The sequence below is a fragment of the Chrysemys picta genome, chromosome 11 (assembly GCF_011386835.1).
Source record: "Chrysemys picta bellii isolate R12L10 chromosome 11, ASM1138683v2, whole genome shotgun sequence".
NCBI classification, from domain to species: Eukaryota; Metazoa; Chordata; order Testudines; family Emydidae; genus Chrysemys; species Chrysemys picta.
The window spans coordinates 1,653,361-1,665,208 of record NC_088801.1 but is presented as its reverse complement, the minus strand read 5'-3'; the positions used below and the strand labels follow the sequence as shown (position 1 = coordinate 1,665,208).

General features: G+C 58.0%; 1 protein-coding gene across 2 annotated transcripts in view; it reads left to right on the top strand.

Annotated features, from left to right (window-relative positions):
* Positions 1 to 556: 556 nt before the first annotated feature.
* LOC101947235 (dnaJ homolog subfamily B member 2-like) overlaps positions 557 to 11,848 on the top strand; it is a 38,313-nt gene continuing 27,021 nt past the window's right edge. The window contains exons 1-4 of one of the 2 annotated variants that reach the window (XM_065560437.1): positions 557 to 653; positions 4,441 to 4,550; positions 7,515 to 7,568; positions 10,483 to 10,599. In XM_065560437.1, coding sequence (XP_065416509.1) covers positions 589 to 653; positions 4,441 to 4,550; positions 7,515 to 7,568; positions 10,483 to 10,599 — 346 coding nt within the window. In that variant the 5' untranslated portion in view covers positions 557 to 588. The remainder of the gene's footprint in view (positions 654 to 4,440; positions 4,551 to 7,514; positions 7,569 to 10,482; positions 10,600 to 11,848) is intronic. The other variant, XM_065560432.1, reaches the window with a different exon arrangement.

Genomic DNA, 11,848 nt, shown 5'->3' with positions numbered 1-11,848 from the left:
CCTCACCCCAGGGCCCTCAGTCCTTCCTTTATAGGAACCAGCCAGGCTGGTTCTCCCCAGCTGGATCTAACCTATAATTAAGGGCTAATTGGACTTTCCTTTAACCCTCTCACTGCCAGTGTGGCTGGGGTTGATACACGCGTCGCAGTGTCTAGGACACTGTGGTTTGCTCTAACATACTATAATAACGCTGCAGAGGGACGAGGACAGTGCAGAGGGGTGGGGTGAGGTGGGGCGTATCAATGAGAGAGATGCCATTCGGGGGCTGCACCGAGTGGCAGGGGAGTGAGAGAGTCAGGGGTGGATTTCTGAACAGTGGCTGGGTTGAGGTCAGAACCTGTGTGAGCTGGACAGAGGACAAGGACTTGGGACAGACAGACCATGCAGGCTCTGTTTGGATGGAGCGGGTAAGAGAGGACAGAGGGATCTGGCCGAGGTTGTCTGCTCGAAGCGAGGTACGGGCTGCAGCTGGACTGGGTGAGGGGCGCCTCACTCTGGGACCTGCAGGCTGGCTGCTCTCCTCAATGCCGTTCACTGCCTTTCCCCCCTAGGTTCCCTGCTGGCCTCGGCACAGGACCCACACCTGCCATGGTGGAGTACTATGAAGCCCTGGGAATTCCCCGCAGCGCCTCCTCTGACGACATAAAAAAGGCGTAAGTCCCGCTTCCTTGGAGCAGCCGCAGCCTCATCCCCAGGTGTCCCGATGGCACCGTTCCTCTGGGCATGCCAGTGCTGTCCCCAGGGGCTCTGGACGCGGGGCATCTTCATGTAACAGGACCATGGACAAACACTCTTCGCTACAGGGACCATGCCGCCCTCTCGGGAAAGGGGGCCATTCTCGGCCTGTGCTCTGCAGGGCTCAGACTAGATGGTCCCAACGGGCCTTGGAATTGAGGAATGGATGCTGAGGTGGCTGCAGGGCCAGGAGGGCGGTGGAGGTGGAGCTAGTCTGTGGTGTGAGCCGGGACACGTGGTGGCCGGGAGCTGGCTCCCCTGTAGTACCCTGTGCTGTGCATAGGTATCCCGTTAGGGGCTGCCCTTTCCCCACTGAGCTGTGACAGAGAATGGGAGGGCAAAGGTGACCAGACCTACTGCAGTTGGAGTTACCCTGGGAGCCCTGCCTTTGACCCCAAGCCTGCTGCTCCTGAAATCAGGGTCCAAACACCCACCAGTGTCAGCGGGAGCAGGCAAGAACCTCTGCAGCAGGGCTGTGGTTCCACCTAGCCACCATTCGCTCACAGCCACGCTGGGCCCTAAGATCCCATCATTACTGCAGCCTGGTGGTCGTAGAAAGCCACATGGGGGGAGGTGAGGGGACTGACACATTTAAAGGGAGACCCTCCTTCCTGGGCAGATCCTGCCGTGGTGTCCAGCACGAACCATCCCTGGTCCCTGCTGGGATGCCGTAGCATGGTAGAGTTATTGTCATTCCTTAAAGCAGAGGTTCCCAAACTGGGGGACTGTTTTCTGGGGTTGTGTGAGAAGCTTTAGGGGAAAAAAACCACCCTTACGGCGCACATTTTGCCCACAGCAATCAACAGGCATCTACATAAATTGTGGTGAAATCACACATTTTTTGCAGGTTGGTCGGGGCGTAAAGAGCCAGTTTCGCAGGTGTGTTCATACAGTTGTATGTTCCATGGCCACCCTTACTTCTGCGCTGCCGCTGGTGGCGGTGCTGCCTTCAGAGCTGGGTGCCCGGCCAGCAGCTGCCGCTCTCCCACCGCTCAGCTCTGAAGGCAGCGCAGAAGTAAGGGCGGCAATATTGCAACACCCCTACAATTGGGTGGCGACCCCTTTTGGGTCAGGACCCTCGGTTTGAGAAATGCTGCACCAGAGGGCCCTGGGCATTTTCACGGCTTTCTGTTAAGCTTGCATAGCAGTATACAAAGTTGTTGCCATCTGTTTGTTAATCCGTTTGCTACGAGGCGGTGTGCACATTTCATTGTAAGCATGGACCACAAGCGCAGTTTTACTTGTGCTGTTACTACAATGGATCGTTGGCTCATTCGTACAACAGAAAATAACAAAACAGAAAAACCAACTCAGAAGCCAAAACAGATCCAAGTGAAGCACTGCCGTTGGTGGGAGATAGTGAGAAGCAAGCCACACACATAGTGAAGCGTGCTGCAGATGAGGCTGTGACACGTGGAGTCCGTTGCAGGGAGGGGCTGACTCACTCACTGGCAGCGTTGCAGCCAGACTGGGGTCGGCTACCCCTGAGCCACTTCCCAGCTCCCCCTCTGGACATATCTGCCTTGGGAGAGGGTCGTCCTGGTCGTCGGGGAAGAAGCCCTCTGTCAGCGCTTGCAGTTCCTCCCTGCTCGGGTCTGTAAATGGCCCTGGCCAGTCCTCGGCTCCCTCGGGGCCTGCAGCAGCCGCCCAGCTCAGGAGCTCGCAGGAGGCGTCTGACTCCTCCAGCGGCTGCCTCCCAACTGAGTTCTCCGGCCAGGCTTTTATACTTCTGGTCCTGCCCACTGACTTCCGGCGGGAGGGTTGAGCGAGGTGTGGCTCCGCCCACCAGGCCTCAGTGAGGGGCCCCTCCCCCTCCAGGTCTGTGGGCGGCCAACCCGTCTCACTACCCCTGGCATAAAGTCAAGCGGAGGAAATACCAAGAGGAATACACACAATACGGCTTCACCTACTTGCGGATTGGAAATGTGGCGCATCCACAGTGTGTCCTATGCTCAGAAGAGTTTGCACAAGAGAGCTTAAAACCCGTACAGCTGCAGAGGCATCTGCAGCCCAAACACGCCACGCACGGCGATAAGCCAGCAGCGAATTTCCAGCGGAAAGAATGAGACCTTAAAGGTCAACGGGACGTTATGAACAAACAAACAACAACCCCAGCAAAAACTCTAACGGCTTTCTACAGTTTCCTACCTAATTGCTAAATGTAAAAAAGCCTCTCCAATTAATTGGCCTCTCAGAGTTGGTAAGACAACTCCCACCTGTTTATGCTCTCTGTATGTGTGTATATATATCTCCTCAATATATGTTCCATTCTATATGCATCCGAAGAAGTGGGCTGTAGTCCACGAAAGCTTATGCTCTAATAAATTTGTTAGTCTCTAAGGTGCCACAAGTACTCCTGTTCTTCTTACTGCCTTAAAGGGTGCTTGTGCCCCTCCTGGCACTTCGGGGAAAACCCCATGACCACCATCAAAGGGCAGCTTGTCCGAATAAACCCAGGGCAGGAAACACGCCCAGAGCAGGGAGTTATAGTCAGGAGATGCTGCTGCCCCCGAGCCAGGAAGTGTCCCATGCAGGCTGCAGCCTGGGCCCAGAGTCTGTCATTGCCTGGGGATGGAATTGCATTCGTCCATGGCAATAACTAGGGTTGCCAGGTGTCCAGTTTTCGACTGAAACGCCCGGTTGAAAAGGGATCCCGGTGTCTCCAATCAGCACTGCTGACTGGGCCGGTTGGTGGTGCGGCGGGGCTAAGGCAGGCTCCCTGCCTGTCCTGGCTCCATGCAGCTCCCGGAAGCAATGGCATGTCCCTGTGGCCCCTAGGTGCAGGGGTGGCCAGGGAGGCTTTGCGCGGTGCCCCAGCCCTGAGCGCCAGCTCTGTAGCTCCCATTGGCTGGGAACCGCAGCCAAAGGAAGCTGCGGGGGCAATGCCTGCGGGTGCAGGAAGCACGCGGAGCCCCCTGGCCGCCCCTACACCTAGGGACTGGACATGTCAGCCGCTTCTGGGAGCCGCCTGAAGTAAGCGCTGCCTGACCAGAGCCTGCACTCCGAACCCCCTGCCCCAGCCCTGAGCCCCCCCCACACGCAAACTCCCTCCCAGAGCCCCTGCCCCAGCCCGGAGCCCCCTCCCACAGCCTGAACCCCTCATCCCTGGCCCCACCCTGGAGCCTGCACCCCCAGGCGGAGTCCTCACCTCCTCCCGCATCCCAACCCTGCCCCAGCCTGGTGAAAGCAGTTGAGGGTGGGGGAGAGCGAGCGACTGAGGGAGGAGGAATGGTGTGAGCAGGAGGCGGGGCCTCAGAGAAGAGGCAGGGCAGGGGCGGGGCCTTGGGGCAGGGGTGGGGCAAGGGTGTTCGGTTTTGTGCGATTAGAAAATTGGGGACCCTAGCAATAATCACCGAGCGGGGAAGGGGGAGCTACTCTGGATCCCGTGAGGAGTCACAGCAGGAAGACAGGCTCTGTGTCCAAATGGAGCAGAGGTGACATCCATGGGGTTGTTCCGGACACACGAATCAGACTGGTCAAGCCCTGACTGGAGACGTGGGACAGCCTAAGGGACTGGGGCGCTGCTGTGCTTGCCGGGGCATCTCCAAAGCCAAACTCGGCTCTCTAGGAAGATCCAGCCTTGCTTTCTGGTGAAGCAGCGTTGGGGAAGGAGGGGACAAGGGGAAGATTCGACGGGGCGCAGCCCCTGGTGACGGGCACACTCAGGGATCGCTGCTTACTGCTGTCTCTCTCGACACTGTGCAGGTACAGGAAGGCGGCGCTGAAATGGCACCCGGATAAGAACCCGGAGAACAAGGAACACGCCGAGCAGAAGTTCAAAGAGATCGCGGAGGCCTATGAAGTGCTGTCGGACAGTAAGGGGCCGGCGTCTCCCCTCCCTCCGGGCTGAGTGTGGGTCCCGGGAGTGGGGGCCGGCGTCTCCTGTCCCTCCGGGCTGAGTGTGGGTCCCGGGAGTGGGGGCCGGCGTCTCCTGTCCCTCCGGGCTCAGTGTGGGTCCCGGGAGTGGGGGCCGGCGTCTCCTGTCCCTCCGGGCTCAGTGTGGGTCCCGGGAGTGGGGGCCGGCGTCTCCCGTCCCTCCGGGCTCAGTGTGGATCCTGGGAGTGGGGACTCCCTGCACAGGGTGGGTTGGCCATGGGTCAGAGCAGGCTCTCAGGTCCTCTTGCTGCGCTTGGAAGAAGGGTTTGCTCTCTCTGTTGCCCGCTGGGTTGCTCCCAGTGTGCCGCTTACCTCTCACCAGCCGCCCCAGTCGCTGGCTGCCAGGTGCTTCCAAGCCTGCAGGGCCTGGGGAGAGTCTAGTCACCAATTCTAGCTATGGGTCTATAGGGCACACTCCAGGGCCCAGTCCTCTCATCCGGCTTCTTCCCACCACTGTCCAGCCATCCTAGACCTCAAAGCCCGTGTCTGAGCTCTCCTGAGCCCCCCAGTGCTCACCCGCCCTCCTGCCGAACTCCACGGGGCTGCGGGCACTCGGGGCACCCCATTCAGCCCCTTTGGGGACAACGTGGCAGGCGGCGCAGGCGAGTTTCCTAACCCCAGTGACCTCAGCCTTAAAGCCTTCGAGAGTCACAGATCCCTGAAAACTATACAAGCCATGAGACTCCCGCTGCCCTGAGGTTCATCAGCGTTTCCGGCTGGACAGCGTCCCCCCCCCCTCTCTCCAAGCCCTTTGCTGCTGGCGTGAACCCCCTGCACGGAGCTGGACCCCGCACCCACAACGGGCCCGGAGCGCTGCACCATGTGCTCAGGCGGGGAAGCTCCAACTCCACCAGGCCCCTGCATAGAAAGGCCATTGTCCTGCGGGGCTTGGCCAGGCCCCCCCTATAAATGCTGCACAACATGGCTGTAGTGTCGACACTTGCTACCACCACAGAAGGGGGTTTCCCATCGCTGTGTAAATCCAGCCCCGTCCCCTGAGGGCGGGCGCTGGGTCAATGGAATCATTCGACCCTACGCCGGGGCTGAGACTGGCTAACTCCATCTCGCTGGGCCGACCCAGGCTGTGGGTGTCAGAGTCGATGGCAGCTTGACGGCTGTCAGAGATGGCCCTTCAGCGAGGTGTCCGCTGCCTGGCCCTGGCGGGGCAGCTGCCTGGAATGAAGCACAACGGGCTGCCCTGGGCCAGCCGAGCTCCTGTGACCACGCTCCCCATGTTTCAACACAGGCACTAAACCGAGACTCCATAATCTACCGTTGCCCGCTGCTCCAGCTGGGCTCTAGGGCGTCCCCTCAGCCCGTTCGTGGCCATCGCTTCTCCTGCGTAGCTGCTGCCCCTAGGACGTGGCAAGGTGCCGTTTGCCAGGCTGGGATGGTGGAAGGGAAGCCTGCTGGAGCAATGCCTCCTGCCTCCTCCCTGCCCCTGGCAAAAGGGTCCCATGCAGGAATCCTTCAGTGCGACCCCTGTCTGGCTCCTGCGGTGCCCCGATCCCAGGCTGAGCAGGGTCTGGGAGCCTGGAGCCCTGTGACGACCCAGGAGGTGCAGGACTGCTCCCCTTGGAACATGCCCCAAAGGTGGGGGCTCCCACCCCTCGCCCAGGGGACAGTCCCAGAGCCCAGCCCCTCCCTCAGACAAGAGCTCCTTCCACATAGTCAGCCTCCATCTTCTCCTCCTGTGCCTCCTAGTCACAGCCCTGCACACCCTGAATCCCTGTCCCTTCCCAGCAGCCGCACCCTCCCCACAGTTGCCGGCTTTGGGCTGTGCTAGGATGAAGCCCCTTTAACCCTTCTTCAGAAGCTCTGGGCTGGTCTCCACTGAAAAATGAGGTCGGCATGTGAAAAATCCACCCCCCGGGAGAGACGTCGCTGTGCCGAGCTCAGCCCCCGGGTAGACAGCACTAGGCCGAAGGAAGTTCTTGTTGCCGCCTCTGGGGTGGTGGGTTAGCGACGGCGATGGGAAACCCCCCTTCCTATTGCGCAGCTCCAGGTCCCCTGGGGATTGCCCTGGACTCTCCAAAGCAGCCCGGGAGGCAGTGGCCACGTTCCGGGCCAGGAGGTGGTCTCCACAGCACAGGAACGCCGGCATCATTTGGCTGTTTGGCGATTTCGTTCCCTGGCAGAGATCGGGACATTTAACTGCCCCGCATGCACCGAGCACCGGGACCGGGACGCTGGTCTCGTTCTCCTCCAGTCCTGGGGAGTGGCAGTGTGTACCTGTGGGTGTTCTCCCCTGCGTCGGTCATGCCCGTGTGTGCTCCCATCTTCTTTCAGCATCACCTGCCTGTCTGCTCCACAGCCCAGCCTTGTCCCTGGCTGGCACCTCCCACTACCCAAACTCTCCAGCCTTTTGCTCGCCAAACAACCTGTCAGCTCCCCCCGCTGCCGCTCTGGGTGCTGCCCGGCGCGCTCGCCGGCTCCCCCCGCTGCCGCTCTGGGTGCTGCCCGGCGCGCTCGCCGGCTCCCCCCGCTGCCGCTCTGGGTGCTGCCCGGCGCGCTCGCCGGCTCAAGGCCTGCATGGCTCCCTTGACGCCAGTGCTGCCTCGCTCCCCCAAGCCGCGGACTCCGGGGTCACACAGGTCAGAGGAGCAGGCCCTCCCCGGGTGAAGTCGAGAACTGATCACTGCTTCTGCAGCCCCCTGGAGATCTTCTGGAGACCTGCTCTCCCGTCCCTTACTAGATGGGCAGGGAGCCTGGCGTAGGCGCTGGCCAGGCCAGCTGTGACAGCCCCATGTCTGTTCCTCCGGCTGCTTCCCCATTTGCGGGCAGGCCCCCTCTGGCTCAGTACTGGGGGCGGTCAGCCTGGTGAAAGGGCCGCTGTGTCTGCAACTAGACCCAGACTCGTCTGAAGATGGGCTGGGTGACCTCTCACTCCTTCTCCCTTCCAGAGAGCAAGCGCGACCTCTACGACCGCTACGGCAAGGACGGGCTCACGGGGGCCGGTGAGTGACCCACCCGGGGGAAGTGGCCTTTCCCGTGGACTGGTCTGGATGCACATCCTGGCCTAGGGGACCTCCTTCCCGCCTGGGCATGAAGCGCCCTTCGTGCCCTGTGTAACTATGCTGGCTTTGGTGGGACCCAACTGTGAGAGCCAATACAGGACATATCGCTCAGAGCAGGGCAGTTACAGCCCAAGACTGGGGTCCTTTGCACACCCAGGCAAACCAAACCAGCCCAACAGAGAGGACTTCGGTCTCACCCCACTGGCTAACCACAAGTCACACAAGCAATTCCCTCAGACACTCCAGTTTCCCAGTATCACCACCAGTGCCACACGTTATGGGGACAAATGGTTATGAAAACCAATATCTCAGTAAAAGAAAAAAGGTTCTCTCGATCCCAAAGGACCAAGCCCCAGACCCAGGTCAATATACAAATCAGATCTTATCCATAAATCACACTGTTGCCAATCCTTTAGAATCTAAAATCTAAAGGTTTATTGATAAAAGAAAAAAGATCTAGATGAGAGCTAGAATTGGTTAAATGGAATCAATTAATTACAGTAATGGCAAAGTTCTTGGTTCAGGCTTGCAGCAGTGATGGAATAAACTGCAGGTTCAAATCAAGTCTCTGGAACATCCCCAGCTGGGATGGGTCATTCAGTCCTTTGTTCAGAGCTTCAGTTCGTAGCAAAGTTCCTCCAGAGGCAAGAAGCAGGATTGAAGACCAGATGGAGATGAGGCATCAGCCTTATATAGTCTTTTCCAGGTGTAAGAACACCTCTTTGTTCTTACTGTGGAAAATTACAGCAAGATGGAGTCTGGAGTCACATGGGCCAGTCCCTGCATACTTTGCTGAGTCTCAAGGCATATTTGCCTTCTCTCAATGGGTCCATTGTATAGCTGATGGTCCTTAATGGGCCATCAAGCAGGCTAGGCAGAGCTAATCCCAGTTTGTCTGGGATGTCACCCAGCAGCATAGCATAAGTTTGAAATACAGACAGTCTAGAGCCAATATTCATAACTTCAACTACCAAATTGATACACACATATAGACAGCATAATTATAACCAGTAACCCAGAACCTTGTCTTAGACACCCCGTTTGACCCCCTTTATACAAGATTTGGTGCCACTACAGGACCTAGGTCGCAACACTGATCTATATGGTCCCAGATTATATCAATAACGTCCCAGGGTGTGACAGGAAGCTCACATTGAGACAGATATAGCCGTAAAGACTTTTTATTAAAACCAATGAAATAGTAATTCAATGGTAAAATAATGAGAGTTACAAAGTTACAGTTGTGTTACTGCTATTCAAACGATACATATGGTCATACAGTACTGTATGCTACAAAGCTTTGGTTAATATACTCACACCCTTGCTTGATAACCTGGTGGTGAAAGTCACAGGACCTCTGGCGGTTCAGGTTTCTCAATTCTTGAGTGAGAGATGCAGACCTTAGGAGAAGCTGGAGCTAAGAACTATCAGAGCGAACTTCAAGTTTACTTAACTAACTTAAACTTAAACTTAAAACCTAATACACAAAGCTAAGAACAAAAGTTTAGGGAAACCAAGCTTAGCCTAGTCCCCTTGGAACTTAAAGTTTGAAAAGAAAATGAGTACGGCCTACTCATAGTTAGTAGTCGCCGTGGATAGAAAGATTCTAGCGAGGTGGGTCACCTCTTTTATCGGGCACAGGTGGCGGAAATCCTTCCTCCTATGCCCAAATTTCATTTCTCCCCCACAGAAATGTTAGGGTACACGCACCCCATAGGCTAGTGTGCTTGTGCTTGTTGATGACATGTACATACACACACAAGTTTATTTTGGTTCTTTAGTCATTTCAGTTCTTTCCTTGTGGTGTACCTGTTAAGTCTGTGGGTACAACATTGAAAAAACAACAACCCCTATACTATTCTTCCATTGTCTATTTGTCTCGATAAAAGGTCTTAGACCGGGGTGGGCAAACTTTTTGGCCTGAGGGCCACATCGGGGTTTCAAAACTGTATGGAGGGCCGGGTAGGGAAGGCTGTGCCTCCCCGAACAGCCTGGCCCCAGCCCCCTATCCATCCCCTCCCACTTCCCGCCCCCTGACTGCCCGACCCATCCAACCCCCCCTGCTCCTCGTCCTCTGACTGCCCCCTCCCAGACCTCCCGCTCCTAACCACCCCCCAGGGACCCCCACCCCCATCCAACTCCCCCTGCTCTCTGACTGCCCCGATCCCTATCCACACCCCCACCCCCTGACAGGTCCCCTAGGACTCCTATGCCTATCCAACACCCCCTGCTCCCTGTCCCCTGATTGCCCCCCTGGGACCCCTGCTCCCCTCCCCCTTACCATGCCAGAGCCAGCCACACTGCCTGGCAGGAGCGGTGGGCCAGAGCACTGGCGGAGCAGCAAGGTGAGGCTGCATGGGGGGGGGGACAGCAGGGGAGGGGCTGGGGGCTAGCCTCCCCAGCCGGGAGCTCAGGGGCCAGGCAGGACGGTCCCGCGGGCCGGATGTGGCTTGCGGGCCATAGTTTGCCCACCTCTGTCTTAGACATATCCATGGGTGACTTACCGTTTAGGTAGAAGATCTCAATCTGTAGGTCAATTTTGCAATCTGGGTGAAAGGTCCCAGATATAGATATGCTCACTTTGCCTTAGCTTAACATACAGGTTTTGGCCCGTGGGTCCCTTGCGTTACAGCCCAATTTATTTTCAATATAAATCTATAAACCTATTACAATACATCAAAGACTTAAACTATAAGGAAGGATATATATATGCAAGCAAGCAGGTTAATCCTGTAGGCTACACCTTCTGGCTACAGAGCTCTGGGGATCCCAGCCTGGCCAGCCCCGAATGACCTCCTGTTCTCCTTCCCTGGGAAGGCAGGTTTGTAATGGCCAGCGTCTGCTTTTCCCCCAGGGACCGGGGATCCCCGGGGTGGTGCAGGAGCTCCGGGCTTCACCTTCACCTTCCGCGGCGCGGACGAGGTCTTCAGAGAGTTCTTTGGGGGACGAGATCCTTTCGCCGACTTCTTTGGTGAGCATTAGTCCAGCCTGGCGTCCTCCTGAGGTGAGGGGGGCCAAGCTGTCCCCACGGCCCATCGGCTGCCCTGGGGGAGTGAGCCGGGGGCCTGACGCCCTGCCTGCGCAGGTCCAGTCGGCTGTAATACAGACAGGCCTGGGAGTGCGGCTGGAGCAGCCAGAGGGGGAGCTCGTCCCTTCAGCCCTGATGGGATCTCACCCTGGCCCAGCCCTGAGTGTCACGCCCCCTTGGGTGATCCGGGGGTGACTGGACTCTCCCCAGGAGTGAGTGTGACACCCTCCCACCCTGAGATTTCACCCGGCCAGGCTCCAGGTGACTCATGGCTTGGGTCCAGCACCAAACCAGGACTCGTGTTACCAGGCAGAAAGACCTGGCTCCATAACTCTCCCGGCCCTCGGTGCTGAGGGCCCGTGGCAGAGCCCCCCAGGGATCGGTGCTGTGGGTCGTTGGCGAGACCAGGCTCTGGTACAGAGAGACAGGAGACAGGGCTCCTTTCCAGGCTCTAGTTCATGCTCCACTGCAGAGCTGGGCCGCAGCTCGGCCCCGGGCACTGCTCAGGCTGGGGCTGGTACGTTCCCTGTAGCCCCAGTGGGATGCCTGCAGCCTCTGCTCACCTCCCACGGCCCCACACAAACGTTCAGCACTTCCCCTTGTTTCACCCCTTCCCAGTGTGGTCCCTCCGCTCATCCCCCTCCGAGCCGATGCTCTTTCCTCCTTGTGCAGATCCCATTAGAACCGCCTCCGGGCAGGGACTTGCCTTTGTTCCTGTCTGTGCTGCTCCATACATCGCCCTAGATAAATGCCACCACCACGCCAGGAAGAAATTAGCCAGCAAATCGTGAGCTGAGAGATTTCAGGCAGCCAAATCCTGCCCCCTCCTAACCACTCCCCCCAGAATCATAGAATGTCGGGGTTGGAAGGGACCTCAGGAGGTATCTAGTCCAATCCCCTGCTCAAAGCAGGACCAGTCCCCAACTAAATCAGTCCATGGCCATCTCCTTTCCCTGCCCCATTCCCTTCTCCCCACCCCTAGCCAGCAGTAACGCCTCTCGGGACTCCCCGAACCTGCCCCTCAGCCACGTCCCAGAGACGCAGACAGACACGGCTTTGGCGTCCAGTTCTCAGCCCGCGCCTTGTGCCCAGAGTCCTCCCGGAGCAGACTCAGCTTCATACCCACTCCTGCCCTCAGAACATCCATGGAATAACCTCGCCAAGGGTGCCAGGACGTAATCATGGGCCCTGT